At 36.0% G+C, this 25,904-nt stretch overlaps 1 protein-coding gene across 3 annotated transcripts in view; it reads left to right on the top strand.

Moving 5' to 3' along the window:
- Positions 1-25,904, top strand: part of grb10b (growth factor receptor-bound protein 10b) — a 239,129-nt gene that overhangs the window by 174,880 nt on the left and 38,345 nt on the right. For all 3 annotated transcript variants that reach the window (XM_039737538.1, XM_039737540.1, XM_039737539.1), the window contains exons 6-8: positions 3,747-3,903; positions 23,897-24,012; positions 24,639-24,713. In XM_039737538.1, coding sequence (XP_039593472.1) covers positions 3,747-3,903; positions 23,897-24,012; positions 24,639-24,713 — 348 coding nt within the window. The remainder of the gene's footprint in view (positions 1-3,746; positions 3,904-23,896; positions 24,013-24,638; positions 24,714-25,904) is intronic.

The following is a 25,904-nucleotide window of genomic DNA, read 5'->3' as shown; positions in this document are numbered from 1 at the left end:
GCGATAAGGAAAATGTATCACTTAAAACCACACAAAACAAAAACAGCAAAAAAAAACAGTACGAGGAAAGTTCGAAGAAAGAACATTTTTTTACAGTGTTTCTGTTTGGGGATCGTTGTGCAAATGGTCACAACTGAGCTGTGACCGCAGAACTAACTGCTCTGTGGATGATTCATTCAAGCATTTCAAGGTCACTTCGTTGTAATGAAAGTATCTGCTGCTGAATGCACTTCGTAGTAACGAGATTTCTGTGGACTCGTGTCATATGGGGAAACTGTCAGAAACATAAAAATACTTTGTTGTAATACTCTCTCATCACGGTCTCTCCTCTCTCTGCGCCGCTGCAAAGCCTCGCCCGCATAGCGTTCTGAAAGGTGTCCTCAGTGAATGGGGGCAGCCTTTTTGCTGTAGCCCTTCACTGAGTGAGTCTCCTTTGCTGGCAGTTCTCTAGCCTAGCACTTCAGTTGCGACTTCACGGCTGCAACTATACTAGCAGATGACGTTTCTGGTACCATAATGCCATGGGAAAACGTGCTTTTGTCAGAAGGCAGAAGTAAGAAAAGTCAATAAGTAACGCCGAAGATGCAGAATGATTCAGTCACAAATGATAGTAATCATTTTGTACAAGTTTAGTGCTAAGTAGGATCTGTCATGCGGGCCACACAGATTTCTGTTCTGGGCCGCGTGTTTTACATGCCTAAGTTACAGCACTATGACTATGTGGTGCGATTCCCCAAGGGCGATCCTACTCACAGTACCCTTATGGTTGGGGACCTGAGTGGCTGGGTCAGGCCAATGGGACGCCCATGTAACACCTGGCTGCATCTGATAGAGGGTCATTTCCAGAGGGTGGGACTGGACCGTGTGACTGCCTGGAGGCGTTGCCAACCAGAATCCCAAGTTATTTCGTCGTGTGGTGGGTGTGGCAATGCACTGTACCAGTGCATGCTCCCTGGCCTGATGCTTGGATTTATAAAATGGATGGATGTTATGACAACAACCAGTTGCCATGTTTACTTTTATTTTTTACACATGGACCATTAAAATGTATTTTGTTAAGAAGTAACTTCCTGAATTTTTAACAATCTTACCGTAAAACTATATGTTGTAGCTGAAAAGCATTTAGTGTTAAGTGTTCAGAAAAATGTGGTAGGTGGCAAAAAATTACATGAAGTCAAAGATGAAGATTAACACTGTATAATAATTATTAAAATGATGCTCTGTAAAATTTGAATGCCTTTAACATAATGTTTGCATCCAAGATATTCAATTTTTATCTTTGTATATCCTTTCCCATTGCACACAGAACTATTAAAAAGAGCAATAGGAGTTTTTTTTAAAACTGACATAACACTCACTTCTTTAAAAATCGTTATGTTGCATTAGAAGTCCACTTTTTTTTTCTTGCAGTTTAAATTGATTCATTTGATTTCAGTTCTTTTTAAGCATCTGTTTAATTTGATAATGCTGTGTGATTTTAACTATACCTGTTTCTTTTAATTCCATTCTTTTTGACTAAATGATCAGTTATATGAAAACTATGTTCAGCCAGATGGCTTCACTTGCTTTCAAAGCTATGAAATGCATATACAATACAACAGTGCACTACAGTACAAAATAATGAAAAGCAACACAATAATAATGTTGAGTATGATATAACCCAAATAACCGGTAAATTCCCAGAGACACTAAGGAGACATGGGGAATATGTTGATGTCAAGTCACAGTGTTTAGTTTAAAAACCAAGTACAAAATGTATTTGCAGAAAATACAGAATTTATGTATCAAAATAGTCATTACAGTTAAAATATAACAGTAACGTTCATATATAAGAAACCTGACTTGTTCATTTATTGTTTGGAATAGTCATTAGTAAAATTGTCATCATAAGTTATTGGGAATAACTTCATGTCTTTTTTACAAGCGACATCATTAGCTATGCAGTATTTCTTGAAGCAGTGAATTCAGTAAGCACTGTCAGACCTGCTTTGTGTCAGTTATACTGCAAAATGTTGAACACTAAGAACGCAGTTCATTTACACTTGTTTCTGACAACTTGGCTATTTTTACATTACTTAAGGAAACTACCTTTCTGTTCATGTATTACTCTGATTTATTGTGTAAAACAATCTTTGAGAGTTGGTATCAAACTGTGCCAGTGACCATAATTCTGGATTCTCTTTGGCTACTGATGGAAGGCAGCGGCTATAGCTGCCTTATGTTCCTGATCACAGCTATAACACTGTATAGAATGCATACCTCTAAGCTGACTATAGCAACAAGGCTTCCTTTTTTTGAGTGAAGTCTGAAAGCCTTAGATCAGCCTTCTTGTCAGAGGAAGCAGCTCTGTGAATGCGCATAGACTTGAATTATTTTAGTTAGCTTTAAGCTTTAACTCCTCCCTTCCTGAGCTTTTAGTAAAGATAGCTTTCCAGCTCCCCCCACTCTGTCTGTCTCTCTCTCTCTGTCTCTCTCCCTCCCCCTTAAGATCCCAAAATTCTTCCCTTCCTTGAATGCATAGGGTGCTGATGGCAACACAAAGTAGCACAAGGTTCAACTTAGTAGTTACTGTAGAACTCTTCATGCTTACAGGAACAAGGTAGGCTACTAACAACTCCTGCATAACACAATGAATTACTATTATTATTATAGCACAACATGGTTGATTTAATTGGAAGATGAAGAATTTTCACTCCATGTACAGCTTACATGGTGACCTTTTTGACAGTGCTGAGAGGTTATATGCAATTGAGGACTGTTTTCTTGTCAGAAAAATCTCATAGTATTTTTTGCAGGTAAAATATTTGATACTTCAGTCAGTTTAAAGTTCAGCTTTAAAGAAACTTCACACGAAAAAGGAAATCACTTGCTTTTTGGCATGGATAAAAGGAGAAAGGATGAAATGGAGCCTGGTTATAGCTGGTGAAAGTTGGAGATATGTCTGAGTGTGTGGGAAATGATTACATCAGCTTGAAGCAAGCATTACGATTGGTTAGGGTTGTGTGGTTTGATTCACTACCTAGAGCCTTTGCCAGTAACCCTTTGTGAGTAGATCATTCAAAGTTGACTGCCATCCAAGAAACTGTGCCATCTGCTATCTTTATCGGCAGTAATATTAGTCAGAGCAAGGCCTACGTGACAGGTATAGTACAGTAATCCTTTAACACTGAAGAATGCTAGTGCAGTCTTACCAAGGAATTGTTTGAAAGCATCAGAGAAGTGACTTGAGAAGGAAGCACTTTTTGTTTTGTTTTTAAAATGCCATCATGTTTTTCAGACTGCTGCCTATTGCAGGCTATAGAGGTAAGATTTTTTTTTCATGTTGAAATATCTGAATATGTTTACAACAGCTCATAATGCAGTTTATTCAAAACAATATATATCCTCCTGTTTTAATGCTACTGTGAGAAGTGTGGAGGTTACAAAAAAAGACATATACAACTGTACTTTTATACTCCTCTGTTTTACTTGAAAGAGCTTGTGGAATTTCTATGAGATCACAATGAGATAGCACTAGCTGTTGATATACCTTAACTGCATATAATTTGACCAAATTGGCAATTTTTATTGACAGAAAAAATAATTGTGAAACTTAGATGGTAAATGTGTAATTTGATTGGCAATATAGTCATAAATATGAACAAATAAGTTAAACATTTAATTATTTTAATGGGATAGTAGTGCAGGTTTTAACATTTCTTCAGTTCATATATACTTAAATACCTGAATCTCTGTATGTCTTTCAGATTATCAAAGTTTGCAGTGAGGACGGCAGCAGCAAAGTAGTAGAGATCACGTCAGATATGACAGCACGAGACTTATGCCAATTATTAGTTTATAAAAGCCACTGTGTTGATGACAACAGTTGGTCTCTTGTTGAATATCATCCTCATCTCGGCCTTGGTAAGTGGCATGAATTTGTTCTGCGTAGCCTGTTTGATTATCATTCAGTAAACTGTCTCTGTTTAGTTTTTCTCTAGTAACTAAAGTGTTCCCCTTTTCCTCAGTAATTTTATGATTATAGTTTACTTTTTTTATTTGCAGCATTATTATGATCATGTTTTATACTGGGCAGGAACTAGGCTTTAAGGTTAACTTTTAAGTCTGCATCTCCATTATCCATTTAAACTTCTATAGGTTGTTAAATGCAAATGAAATATGCTGGTTGGGAGCAGCTGATTTATTTACCCTTGTAGCTTGGGATATATTTGTGAGATTAGAGAAATTAATATTACATTTGAAATTATGACATGTTGCAACAGCAAGCAAATAATGCAGTTGTATTGACAGTGCAGTGTTTTTCAGTGCTAGCCCGGTATTTTCTCTTTCAGGTTATTTCACAGAGGCTTGACAGTGTTTTATGTGTCATGATTAGTAGTTAATTCTAATGGCAGTCACTTAAGATGTTTTAGTTGCTGGCTTATCAGCCTTATCAGCATTTCCAGTAATCTGTTTGACAGCAAGATCAAATCTGGGGAAGAAAAAATGGTTGAATGCACAATATTTTGTTTACTGGAATACAGCTAAAATATTTACATTGATATTTTTGTGGAATAAAATAAAAATACATTTTAATGCCTTTAGCTGGTCTTTGATTATAGTTAAACATTTAGTATTTTTTTTTAATAATTTAAGTTATAAAAACAACATGATACATTTAGTTAACAACTGTCCCGCTTACCTTAAAATGAAACCCAGTATACATTCATTATGGGAAGCTGTATTGCACATAATTTAATTCTTAGGACAGGGAAATGAAACAATTTCAGTATTTTTTCATTGTGATATTTTATCAATGCACTGATGGCAAGCTTTGCAATTTTTATTTTGCATTTAAAATTTGGTCATTTTTTTATTTTGGTTTTTCTTTATTAATGTGTTGCTTTTAAAGTCCATTAGATGGTGCATTCATTACATTCTTCTTTTGTGAGAACTGAAATAGCCTGTAAACATTTTTCCTCCTCTTGTGTAAATAGCAACAATAATCATTAACGTTAGCCTGGCTGCAGCTATTCCAGTACGAAATGCCCTGTCCTCATTTAAGTTGAGTGATTTGGTTCTTTTTGGTTTTCACATTGTTGCAGGGATGAAAGAGCTTTATATGAAACTTGCAATTTTTCAAGCATTGTCATATGCCAAATCAAGTATCCAGTCACAAGACCACGCAGAGCTAAGGTTAGACGATGAACCAGTTTGTGTGTTATGTGCCATAATCTAACTATTACTGTGGAGACTGTTAAAAATGCTTAAATTTCATTTCCACAACTGAAGAAAGTTTTAAGTGCAATGAATTGATACAGATTGTGTTTTCTTTTTCCATTAACATATAATACATTGGCACATTTTTGTCCAAGGGTATAATAAGTTTTAAAGCTTTATTTTAGTTTTATGAAAAGACAATACCTAATTCGTTTATTGCAAAATCAATACCAATACTGTATCACAGACCATTAAAAAGTTCAAAATGTCATCTTGTGACCCCAGTAAATTTACTCTGATTGCATTGTGTTCCTGTCATTTCAACCTTTATATTAAGTACTTTCACAATATTCACCTTAAACAAAATGCACAAATGCAGTTTTAAAGGTGCAACCTGGTGAAATAAAATGCACAGAAAGGGGTAAATTTAGATCATGTTGCCTTCATTGAGTACAATAAAAATTCAACCAAAAACCTGAGTTTTGTTAAGGAAGCAAACACCTACTTTTGTAAGTAAGTGAGAACTGTCACATTTTTAACTTTGACGTGAGTCTTGAAGTATCCAGCAGATACAGAAAGAGCATAGCAGGAAGTACTTTCCATTAACTTTGTTGTGCATTCCACAGAAATGTTACAGCTGGACTTTGCTGCTGTGAACATGTTTTTGCCCTCCTTCAGAGAAAATTAAAATGAAAGCTGTTCACGTTTTCCCTGAATTATGTAAAATTCTGCATGTTTAATCTAATAAAAATATAAGAGTTGTTTAATTAGAATTTATTTGAAAGGTTTATATCTAATCGCCTTTTAAAAAGGAATTTTAGAGTTAACTGCTCTCCGAGAATCCTCAGCAACATAATGTTAAAAAAAAAAAGAGTGTAAAATTGTTTTCTTGGAATATATTAAACAAAGTTAACTGCTATAAATAAAATGGTAGTACTAAAGGTTTGTGGCAGCCTTGCAGACAAACTGTTTGGAATGTAGAGGAGATCAGCACACCTGAATGAAAGGCACAACATGCGCTGATCTGCCCAATATTGACTTTTAACATTTATTCTTGAAAGTGAAGTAACGGCACAAGCCAATATTATACTTTTTTAAACGCAACATAAAATATACCAAGTCCTTACTATAATGCAAAAAAAATAATTTCCATGATTAATTACGATATGTAAAATCAGTGTTCAACAAATAAATAGAGAGGTGAACTGTTCTTATTTCTGTACTGGGGTGTGTCGTTTTTTTTTTTTAAATAAATAAATGATATGCCTGACTCTTCCAAGTCCATATTATACTGCCCATGTTTTATTCTTGCTAGCCCTGCAATAGTCTGGCACCCAGTCCAAGATTGGTTTCTGCATGGATAGCCAACTTGTCCCTGTTAACCTAAGCTGTATATAAAGGTTAAGGATGGAAAGATGATGGATTTCCCCCATAAATTGTTAATGTACGGTTTTATTGGTATATGTAATGCTGTTGCTCAATGTGCACATTTGTTTACTTAAAAAGCTACTTCTTGGCAGTAGTAGTCTATTCAGTTTTATTGAATATTCTCACAAGAGGCTTGTAGATGTAGAATGTTTTACCATTTCTGTTCAAGATTGTAATTAAGAAGAAAGTAATTTGAGAACAGCATAGCAGGTTTATTCTAGATAACATGACAATACTGAAAGTCACATATACTATACTACATTCCAGAGGTTTTTAAAACCTAAAGTATTTTGAAAATAAATACGGGTGTACCTGATATACATGGTAACTGCGGCCATTTGAAGAAGGTGGCTGTGCTTATACTGCTATGTTAAGGCATTAGGTTTAATGTTAAATGCCCATCTTTTGGAAGTGGGTAATTTGTCATGCAGTGTAACTAAAATTTATTTTTTTACACAACTGAACAAAGAAAACAGTTTGAAGTATCAATAGAAATCCAAGAAAATGGTATTAGCCCCTATGTAAAAATGCATGGACCAATACTTAAAGGATCTAAATGGACAAAATCTTTAAAGGTTTTAAAAACCCATCTTTTGAGTTGTTACTTTTCCTAAGCCTTCATACAGCTTATAGATTGCATTTGCTCCTGTCCATGTGGTTCTTGGAGGAAAGGAGAGGCAAAAATGGCAGTACAGTACATGCTAGCTACATTGACACAGAATAGCATTGCTGTTTCTGATATACACTTTGTGCTTAGCAAAATAAAAACACTATAAACATATGGTATGGTATTACCTGCATTTTAAGACATTTTACTGCTTGTTGATCAGTCCCAGAAAAAAGACAACTAGCAGATCAGTGTGTACAAATTTATTGACCTGTAATTAATTATTCTGTTTGAATGTCTCCCAAGGACAGCTGCATTATCTCTAATCCACACACCTTTTTGATCAGAACTTCTTAGACATGTTTATTGTATATGCAATAGTCACCTGATTGTCTCAGCATGGAGGGAAAAAAATTAACTAATTGGCTCACTGACTAGGAAAATACAATAATTAATGTAGTCACTAAGTTATTATTCATTATGCCTCTGGGTAGGATACAGATGGAATGATTTTTCAAAATGTTTAACTTATTTAAAAAAATGTAGTTACATACAAAATAAGACTGTATATATAGTTAAGTAAAAGTGATGTCTATTGAAAGAGTTGCGTTATGTGTGTAGGCTTTATACATACAGTCATGTGAAAACATTAGGACACCCTTTGAAAGCATGTGGTTTTTTGTAACATTTTTAATAAATGGTTATTTCATCTCCGTTTCAACAATACAGAGAGATTAAAGTAATCCAACTAAACAAAGAAAACTGAAGAAAAGTCTTTTCAAGATCTTCTGTAAATGTCATTCTACAAAAATGCCTATTCTAACTGAGGAAAAAGATAGGACACCCTTGCCCCTAATAGCGAGTGTTACCTCCTTTGGCTGAAATAACTGCAGTGAGACGGTTCTTGTAGCCATCTACCAGTCTTCGACATCGGTCTGAGGAAATTTTACCCCACTCCTCAATGCAGAACTTTTTCAGCTGTGAGATGTTTGAGGGGTTTCTTGCACGTACAGCCCTTTTCAAGTCACCCCACAGCATCTCAATGGGATTCAAATCTGGACTTTGACTTGGCCATTCCAGGACTCTCCATTTCTTCTTTTCAGCCAATCTTTGGTTGATTTACTAGTATGTTTTGGGTCATTGTCATGTTGCATGGTCCAGTTCCGCTTCAGCTTTAATTTTCTAACTGATGGTCTCACATGTTCTTCAAGCACCTTCTGATACACAGTAGAATTCATCGTGGATTCTATGATGGTGAGCTGACCAGGTCCTGCTGCAGCAAAGCAGCCCCAAACCATGACACTTCCACCTCCATGCTTCACAGTTGGTATGAGGTTCTTTTCTTGGAATGCTGTGTTTGGTTTACGCCAAACATGTCCTCTGCTGTTGTGTCCAAATAATTCAATTTTGGACTCATCTGTCCAAAGAACATTATTCCAGAAGTCCTGGTCTTTGTCAACTTTATCTCTGGCAAATGTCAGTCTGGCCTCGATGTTTCTCTTGGAAAGCAAAGGTTTCCTCCTTGCACACCTCCCATGCAAGTTAAACTTGTACAGTCTCTTTCTGATTGTAGAGGCATGTACTTCTACATCAACAGTAGCCAGAGCCTGCTGTAGTTCTCGAGATGACACTTTAGGGTTTTTGGAGACCTCTTTTAGCATCTTGCGGTCTGCTCTTGGGGTGAACTTGCTGGGGCGACCAGTCCTGGGCATGTTGGCAGTTGTTTTGAAAGCCCTCCACTTGTAGACTATCTTCCGGACAGTGGAATGGCTGATTTCAAAATCTTTTGAGATCTTTTTAAATCCCTTCCCAGACTCATAGGCTGCTACAATCTTTTTTCTGAAGTCCTCTGACAGCTCTTTTGTTCTCACCATGGTGCTCACTCTCACTTCAACAGTCAGGAGCACACCAAACTAAATGTCTGAGGTTTAAATAGGGCAAGCCTCATTCAACATGCAGAGTAACGATCTACTAATTATGTGCACCTGGTGTGATATACCTGTGTGAGATCTGAGCCAATTTAAGAGGGAATACATGTGAGGGTGTCCTATCTTTTCCTCAGTTAGAATAGGCATTTTTGTAGAATGACATTTACAGAAGATCTTGAAAAGACTTTTCTTCAGTTTTCTTTGTTTAGTTGGATTACTTTAATCTCTGTATTGTTGAAACGGAGATGAAATAACCATTTATTAAAAATGTTACAAAAAACCACATGCTTTCAAAGGGTGTCCTAATGTTTTCACATGACTGTATGTTTAGAGCTTGGCAAAATATTTCTTTCTCTCTCCGCACCATTTGCTTCCAAAACTACAAACTCCCTGATGTGTACAGTATGTATGTATTACAGTTAGTATGTTTCATATTACTATGATTAGTAGTCCAAGCATTAATGTTAACATAACCTAATGGTCGTGTATCTGGTCAGTTCAGTTCAGGGTCTTGGATGGACCAGGGCCAATCCTGAGAGGAATAGACACAAGGCATAGCAGCATTCCAGTGCAGGACTAATTCCTGCACACGCTCGTATGGGGCTACAGTAGTTCATCAGTTAATATGTACAAGTTTGGAATGAGGGAGAAAAACCGGAGCATATATTCAGACATTGGATTTGGGAAAACAATCAGACTTTTTACAGATGACAGCTAGGTGTTGGGATTCAGACTCTTATCACTGCTACCTTTTGAATACAAGATATAACCAGTATGCATTAAGTGTTTTTTTTTTTTTGTTTGTTTTTTAATTTGGAAGAAACATTGTTTTTAATGAAAGAAATTTTACTTTTTCACAGGAAAAACAGGTTAAGTGTCCATGAGTTTGTGTGTATGAACACTGTAACTCAGGAACAAATAGACCAGTTCTAGAGAAGTGTTGTGGACAACTGTTGTCTGTTGGTCAAGAGCTTATTAGTTTTTGCTTGATATGAAGCTGTTCTGGTTCAAGCTTTTAAAGGTCAATGTTTTGAAAGCCAGTACTAGCAACAGTAAACCATTGCTCATAAGTTCACAAATTTTAGTGTATACATTTATGGAAAAAGAAAGACTTGTTTACTTCAGCCCCAAATCTTGAGCTTTAAGCTTTTAAACTAGACAATGTTCTGTTGCATTGACTTATTGCATTATTTGTACGTTTTGGTAAATTTGCATCACATACTGTACTCATGTTGCAAGTATGGAGAATGTTCTGTGATGACCACATGCAATGTGCTCATCAGTGTGGATGTCCAATGTGCAACACAGTGGCTTGCTTTACTGCAAGCTTCCTCTTTCAGTTACTGATCTTTTAGTTCATGGTCACATACTCTTATTTCTATTTCAACACTTCCCACATCTCCATTCATAGTTCTGAATGTGTCAAAAATAGTAAAGGTGCAGGTGAACATCAGTCTCCCATTCTCCTTGTGTAGTAATGAGCCCAGTCTCATCAGTTCATTCTTTTAATTTTTTTTTTTTTTATCTATCTTAAACTTTTTGAAAATGCACAAAGCATAATAATGACTAATCTTATTCCTGAGGAATAATTTGGAATACTAGGTTCAGATCAAGCTAGTGTACTTAAAGGATATGTTTGCCTTTTTTTCCAGTTACTTATTTCATCACAATCATAGCATATATTAATCTGTCACATGAAAATTCTGTTCCAAAGTTTTGTTTTTTTTTTAAATAAAATTTAAAAAAATTACCTTGTGTGTTCTTGCAGTTTTATAATAGGGCTGAAAGTGCCCAGGGTCCAAATGGGAAAGCAAAAGTCTTAAACTTCAAATATATCAATTTTTCAGGCCAAGAGCATTACGGAGCATACATCCATGCCTTGAAATTGCACACATAATCCTGAACAGCTTATCTGTGTCATTTTAGGAAGGGAGAAAAGCAGAAAGCAAAACATTTTTGTGAGAGGTGGCCATTTTAAAAAGAAACCAGCTGTACACTTCACCTCACCACTTGTCTTCCTCTGCATCAGTGTATACTTTTCAGTTTGAACAAACTGTCTCCAAGCGCTCTTATGGACAATATTGAATGTTGATACTCAGGTGAGAAATGTTATGTCTTTTCTGTAGTTACCTAAGGAATAATCACTGGGAAGGCTGTCACAGAATCGCTTAGTCATTATGATTTCATAAATAAGCTGCATACCCAGAAAAAAGGGGATAAATGCTGTTTACTTCACAGCACACAGAGGACTAAACTTTATTGGTAATTGACTAGTAGTACTGACAAGTTTTCAGTTTTAAGTGCTAACACAGATGATCTTCCACAGTTAAACACACTGACTGATACCGTTTAATATGTAAATATTCGGAAGGGGAAATGTGCACACTCCATATAGAGCCTGGTACTTAGCACAGATCTGTCAGTCCTGCCTCAATCACTTTGCTTCTACGTTAAAACATCTGTATTAAACTTTAACCTGATTAGACCTAAATACATGCCTTATGGCGTCTGTTCATTTCTTGTCACTTGATTACATTCTACACACGTGTTTAACTTCTGTCACTAGACTACCAAAGCACACACATGCATGATAATACTGGTGGCAATTATCTTTGTGAAATAATTATTGAGAAATAAGAGATAAATTACAGGGATGCACTGGGGATTTGATTTTCAAAAGAAGTCGTCTGTCTATATTTTAACCTTGGCTTTTAAAAAGGATTATTTTTGGATTTTAACATCCACTTTCACTTCTTTTATTGGATTATTTGTTTATTGAACTTTGCACTGCGCTTTTTGAACACTCTGATTTATTTTAATAAAAGCACTGGAGCACTTTTTACACCTTCCCCTTGCCTTGTGTAGTGTCATTTGCTTGGCTCATTCCTTGGTTATGGTACAGGCGCTACCTGTTCCGTGGAGCCACCTACAATGTCATAACAAGGCCGATTAAAAAAATTAAATAAATAAATAAAAAATGCAGAGGGATCCATGTGGCTGCAGGTCAGCATATTTCACTAGTCTGCATTAAAGTTATTATTTCTAGTTTGCTTTTGTTGTCGCAAAGATGCCTTATTAAATTTGGAAGGTATGATTTCTTTAAACATTTGCCGCTACAAAGTGGATGTATTTGGTCATTTTTAAAGCTTTTACTTTCATGCTTTGACCCCAGTACGCTTCACACCCATTTTTAAAATGCAATACCAGGCTAGGCTTTTTTTTGTGTAAATGAAGTGTTAATTTAAAACACTGTTACTTGTACATGCTGCAAATTAACATATGCCGTGATTGTGAAGAAAATAACTTTGACTTAAGAAATACTGAACTCATTCTTTAAGTTACTTACAGCTTTAATGAATCTTTAATGACTATTCTTCCATCTCTCCTATTCTGCATTAACTTGGTGTTCTGAAATGGGCAATGACAGAACAAAAGGAACTCAAATAGAGGGGTAATTGAACGTGAAGGAAAGATGCAGGAAAGCGTCATATGAAAAATGTAAGATTCAAGTTTGTATTACAAATCTGTATCCTGAAGTCCATGTTGAAATAATGTGAGGTTCATCCACGCTGAATGAATGTTGTATACGAGAGTGCAAACTTTTTTTTTTTGTCCCAAATGTACGCTCAAGTGCTATCTTTGCACTTGTGTATACTCACAGTTTAGAGATTTTGCAACAACAATGGTTAGTCTTTTTTTTTATGTGTACTAAGCAAAGAAATGTAGGCCATGTTTTTACTCAAGGAGAGGCAGCTGAGTAATGCCCTATCCAGTATCTTGTAAACGTATTCAGATCCTTGGCTTGTTCTGTATTAATTTTTGTCAGTAAACTGCAATGGTAAATCACATTTTGACACATGTTGTACGAGGTATTACATCTGTTTTCACAGAGAGCATAATCTTAGTATGCAGTATTTCACATCAAAGCGTGGTTAATAGATTGGTTGCAAGAAAACTTGCTGCTGATCACTGCAGATCATTAGATTCATCTGTTTTGCAAGTGTGTGTTAATTCTGAAATTTAAAGTTAAGAACTTGGGTTCATTTAAAAAAAGAAAGTATAAATATGTAAATGTTTGCCAAATAGGCAGAACAGCTTTTATGATTAACATTGAAGAGTAAGGGAGTTTTGAAACTTTGAACTTTCTTTGTGATATTTTTGTTGGTAATGAAAAACAAGTGCACTTTCTTGGAACAGCACAGCTGAGTCATTCTCCTTCAGAAGGAAACGACTTCTAACCATGACATCAGATTCTTCTGAAAGTTTTCACAAAGCTTCCCTGGAGGGAGGCAATTTTGGCACAAATTGGATATTTTGTATTGAAAATTTACCAGAGGTCTCAGTATTGACTTTATCTTTGTTTTAATATAATCCAAATTGGAAACTGATATATATTTTTGTGTAGAAACTGCATACAGTAAATTTTATAACCAAATAACAAAACACAAAATAATAAGGCAAATTGTTGTCCTCTCTTCATAAGCAGGTATGATATGGGTGGGGTCAGAAGCTTTAGATTTCATAGAGTAACCATCATTAAAAGCTTGTAGTGGACACAACACATCTTGGTTATCATTAAGAATCCTGAGCAATGCCTTTACTTAGAATGTCAGTGGAAAGCCTGGGTTCAAAGTGTGTTTAATTTTATTGAAATTTGTACTTGCATTATATATAAAAATATAATGTACAGAATAAATGAAATTATGCACTTAGCCTGCAACTTATACAATTATATACCATGTGTGGGGTGTGTGTGTGTGTGTGTGTGTGTGTGTATATATATATATATATATATATATATATATATATATACTCAATGTTTGCTGTGTTATAATATTTGAGTTCTTAGTTTGCTGAATAGCCAGTTCTTTCTGCTTGTGTAGAAAATATGTGTTTGTATGCATATAGACTATGTGTATGTGTGTGTTTAAAACAGATAATGTGTTTATTAGTATGAGTGGCTCTTGAATAACCCTGTCACTGGTTTGGTTCTGATTCTATAGGCATCATTTCAAGTGGACCTGAACAGAGGAAAAAAGTGACTGTGCATGGTGGCAGAGATCTTTTTTTTTTTTTTTTTATTAATTTGATTACAATCCATACAAAGCAATCAAGTTTTTACAAAGAGAAAAATTAAGTTAAGAACAGATCGATCCCCACCCCTGAGAAAGAGAGCAAGCCAAACGCTGTTAAATTTAAGGCTTGTAAACATACCTAAATTAATAAATTCTCTGTGCTTTATAAACTTATTTTAAAATATTACTGATTAGATCTTGCTATGTTTTGAAAAAAGTCTGTACGGATCCTCTATCTGAGTAATTGATTTTTTCCAACTTCAAATAATATAACACATTGGTTTCCCATTGACTTAAAAGAGGAGAGTTTGGGTTCTTCCAGTTTATGAGAATAAGTCTGCGTGCCAAAAGTGTAGTGAATGCAATCACAATTTGTTTGTCCTTCTCCACTTTAAACCCATCTGGAAGAACCCCAAACACAGCTGTTAATGGGTTAGGAGGGATTTTGAGTCCAAGGCTGCCTGAAAGGTAATTAAAAATGTTTGTCCAGAATAATGTTAATTTGGTGCAGGCCCAGAACATGTGACCTAGTGAGGCTGGGGCTTGGTTGCAACGTTCGCAGGCTGGATCATGTCCTGGAAACATTTTGGAGAGTTTTAGTCGAGACAGATGTGCTCGATATATAATTTTGATTTGTATAATTGTATGCTTTGCGCATATGGAGCTCGAGTGAATTCTCTGCATTGCTACTTTCCACTCCTTTTCTGATATATTAATTGAGAGATCTTTTTCCCAGTGTCCTCTTGGATCTTTGAAAGGGAGGGATTGTAAAATGATTTTATATATTGTAGTGATGGAGTCTAAGTCCTTAAGATTGAGCAATATTTTTTCCAGCATAGATGAGGGTGCAAGATGAGGAAAATCTGGAAGGTTTTGTTTAACAAAGTTTCTGATTTGAAGATAGTGAAAGAAATGTGTAGCTGGAATGTTAAATTTGGAATGTAATTGTTCATAGGATGCAAAGACGTTGTCTGTATAAAGATCTCTAAGCAAGTTAATTCCAAATTTTTTCTAGATATTAAAAACTGCATATGTTTGAAGGTTGAAAGAGGTGGTTCTATTGCAGGGGTGCCACAGATAGAAGCTTCTCCGTCTTAAAATGCTTTCTACATTGGTTCCAGATTGTAATTGAGTGGAGCACAATTGGGTTATTTAGTATATAGTGGCAGAGATCTTTAATAATATGGTTTGCCTTTCTAATGCAATTTGTTTAATGTATGTCCAGAACAAAACATGGCTGTTTTATCAGTAACTAGCAAAATACCCGCGCTTCGCAGCGGAGAAGTAGTGTGTTAAAGAAGTTATGAAAAAGAAAAGGAAACATTTTAAAAATAATGTAACATGATTGATTGAATGTAATTGTTTTGTCACTGTTATGAGTGTTGCTGTCATCAAGGATTTGATTATCATTATTTCTTTTAATCAGGTTGGTATTTGTAGGTCGTGTTGTGTTCAAGTTACATTCCATGTTTGTCAACCGTTGTAAAGATAACAGGTTTCATTCATCAAAGTGTTCACTACCCAAATCGGTACTCGTGAATCTAAGATGTTTAACAGGCATTCCCGGTATTAAGTTGTGGATTTGCCTGCGAATATTTACCGGCAGCGTGTCTATGAACTTAATTTAAACCTAAGCTTTACACCTTGCTTTCCTATTGATATGTCTACAAAGGGTTCTTCCTTTCCTACAGCATCAATAAACCGCTTGTCTTCCTCTTTATCTGAGATATCACACACTTCATGCACGGGTTTACCTTTCCCAGTCCTGCAAACTTTAGTGAAGTGGTTCAATTTACCACATTTTTTACACCGTTTTCCTTTAGCTGGACATTGACTTTTTCCACCATGTGCTTTGTTTCCGCAGTAGCTGCACTTATGAATATGCTTTTATGCGTCACTTGCTTCATATTCTTTTGCTGCCTTCTCAATTGTTTAATGTGTTTTTTATTCAGCACTCTTTGGAGCTCTTGCTTGTTCTCTGCGTACTGCGTTCACAGTCAGTTCACGTGAGCCGCTTGGAGTACATGCATCGAAGGTTCTCAGCTGTGCTTGTGCTATCTCGTGCGATCTTGCGATGTCCACCGCTTTATTTAATCTTAGCTCAGACCCGGCACTTAAGTTTCTCTCGCACTTTCGCTGAGTTTGTGCCAAACACTATTCTATCCCTGACCATCTCATCTTTGTTTGCAAAAGCACAGTCCTTCACCAGCAATTTTAACTTTGTGGCAAAGTGATCAAAAGTCTCGTTTATACCCTGCGTCTTCTCATTAAACTTGTATCTCGCGAATATCATATTCGTCTTAGGCATGACAAACGCCTCAAAACGGTCATAATAAGTTTTCAGTACCTTGGCTTTCTCTTGGGTGAGAGTCCATGTGTTAAAAATGTCTCTTCCTTTTTCCCCAGTCCACAGGAGCAGGTAGCTGCATTTCTCACTCTCGTCTTTGCCTTTTAATGGGCCAGAAAACATCAGCTCCACGTGCTGTCGGAACTTTTTCCATTCTCCCAGCAGGTTAAGAGAATCCCAGTCAATTTGTGGCGAGGGAACTCCAACAAAATCCATGACTGTCCTCTATTTTGATACCATGTCTTATTTTCACAAATTGTGAAAAATGAAATGATGGCGAGACTTTCTTTTAAAGTATGCAGGGGAACTTTATTTATTACGTCTCTTACATTCACGGCATCTATGCTCTAAATTAACTTCCATAATAGTAACCTTGAGGTCCCTTTTTCTGGTGCCTTCCTGATGACATAGGTGCTTAAACCATGCCTGATAATAATACATTTCAATGACATATACATATTACAGTGATCACCTTGATAGACATCTCACCACCCAAATTGCTACTCGTGAATCTAAGATGTTTAACAGGCATTCCCGGTATTAACTTTTTGATTTTCCTGTGAATATTTAGCGTCAGCGTGTCTGTTGGATTGCTGCTGATGGATGGCCTTATATGGGCAGGCGCTCAATTTACGTGGGAGGCATGGGTATGGGGTACGCAATATAGGCAGGCAGCCAACTACGTGGGAGGCGTGGTGATGGGGGACGCAACTCCGCCTCACACGGCGTCCGAGCTGCAGGCTATGGCCATATATATGTACGTAAGTAGGATTCAGTTATGACCGTTACGCGTGGAATTTCAAAACCTGCTTAACTTTAGTAAGTAAGCTGTAAGGAATGAGCCTGCCAAATTTCAGCCTTCTACCTACACAGGAAGTTGGTGAATTAGTGATGAGTGAGTGAGTCAGTCAGTGAGGGCTTTGCCTTTTATTAGTATATATAAAAGCAGATTCTCTGCCAGGATGTAATGCAGCCAGTGTACATGTAGAAGTTGGAGAGAGCAAATGAAGACGCCCCAGCTTTTCTCTGGCATATAAGGAAGTAGAAGAGTTTTTGTAACTTACTGACAGTAGCCAAGATGCATTGGACTTGCTTCAGGTTGTTGGTGGTGGCCAGTCTAAGAAATTTAAATGTGCTAGCTGCATCCACGCTATCTTATAACCTCCTTCTCTTCTGAAAATGGTGATAAGCTCCTTAGTTTTGGTGACATTAAGGGTGAGAGATAGTAGTCCTCATTCCACTGTGTCAAAGAACAAGCCTCCTCTTTAAGATAAATCATAAATATTGATAATCAGACATTGGATGGTGGTGTTTACAGCAGATTTAATGATGGAGTAGGGGAACAAGATTTTGCAGTAGGGGCCACCACATACTATACTTCACAATGTATATGCTGAGGATAAATGTGAAGGAAGTGATGTCTCCATTCTGCCCATACAAGGGGTTTGCCAGTTAGCGTCGCAGATGTTTTTTGGATTTACTAAATCTCAGATCTGACAGCTTGCACATTCACTTTTGATGGTTAAATAATGTTAAATGAAGACCGCTAGTCTATTAAAAAGGATTGTGGCAACTTTTTAATTATCCAGATGTGGACAGATGGTGTAAAGTGTGAAGTATGCGACATCCTCTGAAGTGGCTGTGACAACATGCAACTGGAGGGGATATCATGACTTTTGGAAATATTCTTTTTAATGTGTTTCATCAACACTCCCTCACAGTGCATTATCACAACATTCCTGTGAAACAGAAAACAATTTTTGATTTCTCTTTGTGTGGCTAGTCTTGTTGTAATGGCATCTTGTTTATATACAAGTGACTGAACATTGGCCTAGAAAATTGCAGTCCCACCATTTTTTCCATTCTTTCCCTCTACCTAGCTCTCTTTATCTGCTTTTTCCTCCTTGACTGTTTTCAATATTATTATCTGTAAATAATCAGAGATGTTCACCATCTATGGTTAACCAATTATGTCCTCCTTATTCTCAGCAGGAAAGGAACATTCATTTTTTTTTAAATTTATTTAATGTTCACACTTCCATTTTATGATGTTTTTGCTAGTCAAGGTTATATCCAGCACTGTTTCCTCAGTTAGAGGTTGAAACAATAACTTCAGGGACAAAAGAAAAAGATCCTGTGCCAGGAATGCTTTGAGCACAGGATTCTACACCAAACAGAATATGACTATAAAACATCTTTTAGTCCTTATTATAATTTTGAGGAAAGGTGCTGTCTCTGGCAAAAAAAAAAAGTGTGTAGAGAGCAAAAGAATGGTTAGTCTATTGTTTGAATCATATAACATGTGCTTGCTGTGGTTTTTTTTTTCCTCACCCCCCATGGTGTTTTGGGTTGTCCTTTAATACTGTGCTGTTCTGAATCGTAACGTTTGATGGTTTATTGCATTTTCAGAAGTTCATAGCTTATTCATTTTTCTGGGCACAAGGTGGCTAATGAGTTTCACAATGTGTGTAATAATTTAGATTTGTCTTTCTATATTTTGGCAGCTCTTGATGCCAAAGGGGATCACAGTGACTTTAAGCAAAACAAGACAGCTATGAATGCCAAAGAAGTTGACAAGTTGCTCAAATGCATACAAAGATAAATCAGTTTTCTTATCAAAGCTAGCATGGCTAAAAAGGTTTACCTAATATTCTGGCAGCCACTCATGTTAACATGCACATTCCACAGAATTGTTGTTTGTGGCTCCATGTCTTTCCCTGGCCAGCAACACAATACTGACTTATTTTTGAACTGAAAATCTGTAAAACAGACCTTACACTAAATAAAGTCACAAAAAGCAATAAGCTTGATTAATGATAAAATTTTAATCAGAATGGAGAAATAGATAATTCACTGTCTTTCCTTTGCTACCATTCTTGCCTAGGATAGTGATAACTGAAACCATCAGTAGGTCCACAAATGGGCTCCTCCTCACAACAGTTTTTCATTGTTATACCCACATCACATCAGTAGGAGCTGATAGTAGAGGCCTTTTCACTGAACCCTGCTTTGGTTCAGATTCTTTCCAGTCAAGATCCTTTTCTGCTGGTGTTCTCCTTGCTTACTGAGCTCAGCTGCTAGGTTATTCCTTTAACTTCAGCATCAGTCTTTCTCCAGTCTCTTTAGTGGCACTTTTCCACTGCATAGTACGGCATGACACGGTTCAGTTCAGCTCACTTTTGGGGGGTTTTCCACTGGGAACAGTACCTGGTACCTGGTCCTTTTTTTAGTACCACCTCAGCCGAGGTTCCAAGCGCGCCGAACCGTTACCAAAACGTGATGTGTAAACTCTGCTGGTCACTGATTGGCGGAGAAAATCGTCATTACTGCGTCACTGAACTTGCGACACGAGACACAACAGACCCGCTAGATTTTTAGCACAGCCAGCGAAGGTTCGGACGCACCATTTTGTTTTAACCAAAAATGGCTGTTTCGTGGTCTATTGAGGAAGTACAGACGTCCCTCTCGGTAGCCGAGGAGCGGATCCAGCGAGAGCTGGATGGGGCGACGCGGAATGAAAGTTTTTCCGTCGATATGCTCCATTGTTGTGTGTTTGTTTGTGGCGCGTTTACGATGATGTCACGGCAGTAGAGGCGGCGCAAATATAACGACACGTGAATAATCCCGCCCACTCTAAAGCGGTACTAAACTGCAGTCGAAACGCAAACCGAGCCGAACTGAGCCGAACCAAGGTGAGCTGTACTGAACCGTGCTGTGCCGTACTATGCAGTGGAAAAGCGCCTATAGGCAACTGTACTGGATATATTCATCCAAGCAGAGAAACTGTTATTTACACACTAGTCATAGTTAGGGTTCATGTGACTTCCTCCATGACCATGACTTTCAATGAAAAAAAAGTTTGTTTTTTGTGCCTATAGTTGAGTCCTTTACTAATCAAATACCAGATTGATATATTGTCGTTATGTCATGTATTTCTTAACTTTAATCACCATGTTTTAAACAATTTTAACTAATTCTAGATATATAATTGTGCTTTTTTATGTTAAAATCTGCTTTAAAATAAACTATTTTGTGAATGATGGCAGTGTTGTGTGTTTGGCCAAAGGCTGCATTTGATATAAATCCACATTTTGTTTTGAAATGTTTTTTTCTTTCTTGAGTGCTGCCTGCTTTCCCTGATGTTTAATATTGTTGTGTTTGGCTGTCTTTTAACTTTATAACTTATTTGTTATATATAGTTATATAGTTTATATTTTATAATGGAAGATTACCAGTTAGTCTTTTACTGTTGCATTTCTGTATATATAGAGGGAATACTTTGAGCATGGCATGGGAGCTATTTAAATAAGAGGAGAGAGGTTGGGAGCATACACTGATAGCGTGTTGCCACACCCACCACACAGTAAACCACCTGGATTGGGATCGGAGTGCATCGGGTGACACCTCAGCACCACACTGGAACATTATGAGGTTTTTTTATGGTTTCTAGAGTGCCAATCCTGCCACCAAGCTCCATCTTTTCCATGTAAGTTGGTGCCAGGACGAAGCAATTGCAGGTTAAGGGCTTTGCGTAACTGGGTAGAGTCACTTCTGCAGTTTATCCTTGTCCTTCATTATTTAGGGTGATAGCAGGGGCGGGTATTTAGGTCAGGATAGGCAAATCTAATGATTCAAATAACAGGATATTTTAGAACACAAAAATGCTAATGTTAAATAAGAATATCATTTTTCAAAGCTACAAGAATCTGACCAACATAGTCAGTGAAAGCTCTTAAATGAAAAATCAATGACCTAAAATTATTAGCACCTTGATGTTGAAGTCATAAATCTATGGACTCCACAAAGAGTCAAATCAAGTCAAACATCATTTAAAAAGCACATTAAAATCTGTCTAAACTGAACCAAAGTGCTCTACAAGATAAGCTAAAAGAAACAAAGTATATATACACATAATAGATCCACAATCGTGACAAACCATGTGTAATAGATATACTTAAAACAACACTACACACACACAGTTGTAATCATGAATATACATGAACAACATGTTTAAACATATTTAACTTTTTACAAGATCAAAGGCCAGCAAAAAGAAAAGATTCTATAATGATGACCTAAAAAAGAGAGATTGAATACGACAAAAACAAAGACTAGCTTCCTCAGAGAGGCTGCAAGCTAAAATAACAGGTTAAAGTTCAAAAGCAAAGTGAATCTGGTCATTACCTAATTTTCAGTCTTAATAATGGTTTGTAAATATCCATACTTGAGGCTACAAATTAAGTTATTAATGGTACTGCACCTGCAGGGTACCATTGGAATGGAAATCTCACTTAAATTCCTCTCTAAATGCCATGCTTTGCTCCAGTTATCTAAATTAAATCTGGTTATGAATCATTTGCTCAAAATATTCAACCAATATAGTAAACACTTTAAGGTAGAGGTGGTGTTCTCTGTTTTTCCAGTTAATGAGGATTATATATTTCATCCTTCTTTAACCTATATAGTATTTAGTCATAAGGTAGTTGGTCAATCAGAGACTGCTGTTCTAACAAAGTTTTATGGAACCATTGATCAATTAGGCCTAAATTAGATAATTTCTACAAACGATAGTTCATTAACTTGAAAGTTGCGAACTTTGTTAAAATGAGCCTACTTATTTTCTCTTAATTTTTCAATCACTATCTACACTGGCATGTTTTTTTTTTTTGTTTTTTTTAAATAGTTTTGGGAAAGTAGCATGTACTGAATACTGTGCAGTTCTTACTTGTGCTAATATAAGCTAATTTCATGTTTTGCAATTCTATATGAAGTTGCACAACAATGGGAAAGGACCTCTTAATGCAAATGTTGAACAGGAATGGTACTTGGCCGTTCATAATAATACACTAATCATTAATCTGGACAAAGCAGACCTCAAAACCTTGAAGCCCTCAAGGATGCTGTTTGCCACAAAATTGCCTCTACTCCCATTGAAATGGCCTAACGAGTCATGTGAGTGCTCAGAAATAGTCTCGGAGAGTGTATCGGTAATGATGGCCACCACCTTGAAGACATCATTTTTAAAACACAGTGAAAAAAATCTATTTTTTAAACCCTTTCTTGTGTCATATTTTTTCTCGTAGCATTTTTGTGGAATAAATGTTTGAAATGTGGTACTTCTTTTTGGTTCACGTTGTAAAACTGAGAACCAGAAACATCAAGCACGATTAAAGCTATCCAAAGCAGTCAGGGACTGCACTCTTACCTCTGAACATCGCTTTCTTTAGGTTACATGGCTTTGGACTTTCTTAAATTAAGACCATTAAATTAAGTACCGTATGGACTACATACTTGTTTGTTTGTCAGTTAACTTTGGACTCATAATTACTCCTAATTGTTTCAGGGCATTGTTAAGTATTAAAAACCAAATGGGATTAGATACATTTCACTGTGATATATTAGCTGCTTTCATGTTCACTTATTTTGCTTACCTGGGAGAATCATAACCCAATTACTGTCAATGGCAAAGCAAAGTTTTATCTTATCTGAAACTACAAAAATCAATTTTTTATGACCAAACAGACCAAAAAACTTTTATAGTTTGGCAATGGTTTAAGTGGGTTCTAAAGTGAGTCCACTATATACGTGTCTGTTTTGTTTTCTTTTGATGTTTAAATATGCAAATGTGTGTTATAATGGATGTTTTGTTAACATAGCTGTACAAAATGGGTAGGTATTGGGATTTAAGTGTTTTTATTTAATGTATCTTGATTCTCTCTTGGAAATGTATTGATCGTATTTTTGATTAAATGTGTTTTACATGCTGTCATATAATCTTTAATACTAGAATCCCTGAAGCCTACGAAACAAGTTGTAATCCCGGGGCACCTTAAATTCCTTAAATGCATGTGCACAATGATACCAACTTCAGATACTTTTGTGAAAGAACACAGTAACAGTTTTTTTTTTTTTTTTTTTTTGAGTAGCAGGAATAATCTTCTGTATGATTCCGTTTACTTATTCTTAAAACTGTAACATTATTGTTTGTTTTTTTTTTTTACTAAAAAAACCTACAGATTCAGCTTAAAGTTGGTTTGCATTCAAGGCTTAATGAGCAAGTGGGCCATTTTTTAAATAGCAAAATGATCTTTCAATCACTCTTTAGTGTTCTCCAAACATGTATACCTATTAAATCAAAAAATTATTACAGTTTTTACAAACCTAATTAGTCAATTTCAATGGTTGGTGTTTTTCACAACAGATTAATTTAGAATTTTGAATGAAGTTGATTTTAGTTGTAATATGGATCTCAGTTTCTCTGGTACTGTTATTACTGGCTTAGTTTTATTTTCTTCTCCCCCTTTTATGCTAGAGAGGTGTTTGGAAGACCATGAGCTTGTGGTTCAAGTCCAGTCCTCAATGGGAAGTGAAAGTAAATTTGTGTTCAGGAAGAACTATGCCAAATATGAATTTTTTAAAAGCCCTATGGTGAGTTTTTCTTAATTTTTTTTGTTTGTTTTTTGTTGGATTATTTTGTCAGTTTATTTTTCTTTTAACCTTAAACTGCTTATATCATTGTAGATCAAATAAAATAGATTTCTTTGTATTTGGTGAGAAATTCTGTAGAGTTAATTTTTCTCAAGTTTTCCTTATTGCATGTCTTACTGTATAAAAAAAGTTTTTTTCAGTTTGTGTAAATATCTTCAAAAAAAAAAAAGAATCATTCTTATTCCAGTAATAGGCAAGTAAGTAGTTTACTTGTCTAGAAGCCTGATTGTCACATGGGAATTTGAAAATGACAGCCTAAAACTGACACAATAAATTTTAAACGATTTAGAAATAACTGTATAACACTTTATTTATAAAATATTAATCTAGCGTATGTTTAGTGCATCATCAGGCATCACAAACCTGAGACGATTGCTTTATGAGTAAACATGTTAGTTTACATAAGCAGTGTTTTTGAAAACATTGCATTTCGTTTTTCTAAATATACATGTTAAATTTTGTGAATTAAGCCTGTTCATAAAGTTGTATTCCTTTCTTAGTGTAAAAATTAGTAGTAACAATGAAAGAATAAATGTACTTAAAGTGAAATGCTTTGCTTTTAACAGAATTTTTTCCCAGACCACATGGTAGCTTGGTGCCAAGAAACAAATGGTGCCATACCACAGGCGCAGCTACTTCAGGTAAGAAGAAAAAAAACCACTCTTTACAGTTATCTTCTTGCATTTTGTAGTGTGGTATTGTTTTTGTGTCATTTACTTTTTTGCTTGTCTTAAAATGGATGTTTTTTTCTTTCTCAAACTGTAAGATTTAAATGCCATTGAAAATGTAAGCAACTTTAATGTTGTATAAACCCTTCTCTGTCCCAATGTTCTAAATGACTAAAGTACTCCTGATGTGTCGGTGAATTATGTTTTGGTATATAGACAGGATTGCATCAGAGATGTCTTGCTCAAACTATAACTGTCTCACATATATCACTGTGACCTGCTCACAGTATAGCCTGGCACCTGGTTTTTCATTTTTCCTTGTCTAGTTATTTGTTAAGGCCCAATTTTGCACCACAGCACAAGTGTAACATAAAAATGCTTTCAATTCAGCCTTTTTTTTTTCTATGTACTTTTGTCCATATTTTCCTTATCTTTATCTACAAATTTCTTGATGTCTATAAGGGTTGGCATTTATTGATGCTTATATACACTACAAGCAGCTACATATCAGGACCTTTGTTGCATTTCCCACACACTCTTGTCTGGAGTCTGTTCCGGATTTCATCTGAAGCTTCATGTAATTTTCCCAATACTATGCAAGTTTTCCCTTCTTCCTTTACAGACAGCAGTTGAAACGTTAAATCTGAGTTCCATCCTCATTCATGTATATAGTATTTTGTCTGGTCACATAGTATTTTATAAAAAGACTTTCATAGTGGCATTGCCCCAAAACACTTCATTAGGAAGCACAGAGCAAAGTTCTGGTGTGGTATTTGCTTGGTGTTGCAGATGACCTTGTGTTACAGCAAGCAAACAAAACCAATTCATTTTCTGAGTTCTGCATGTGGTTTACAGTAAGGAAATGCTAAACTGAAATCATTTGTGTCTTAGAGGTTTGTCTGTAGGTGTTAGTCTTGCTTTGTGTGTTCCTTGTAAGACTAAATTTTGAGGGGACGCACACAATTCAAGAAGGAGAATGGAGCCATCATGTCTGTCATATCCTTATGCAGACAGGAAACCTCCTCAGGCTTCTGTTTAAACAGCAATATGAATGCAAGCTGTGGGTCTTATCAAGCTTTGAAATAGCTTTCCTACAGATGCTGTAAAATATGTGCAGACATTTGTGACTCACAACACTAGTGAAAAACACCTGTTTTACATGAA

Source organism: Polypterus senegalus, chromosome 15, assembly GCF_016835505.1.
Source record: "Polypterus senegalus isolate Bchr_013 chromosome 15, ASM1683550v1, whole genome shotgun sequence".
Classification (NCBI taxonomy): Eukaryota; Metazoa; Chordata; class Cladistia; order Polypteriformes; family Polypteridae; genus Polypterus; species Polypterus senegalus.
The sequence above is the reverse complement of the archived record's forward strand: the minus strand, read 5'-3'. Positions and strand labels throughout refer to the sequence as shown.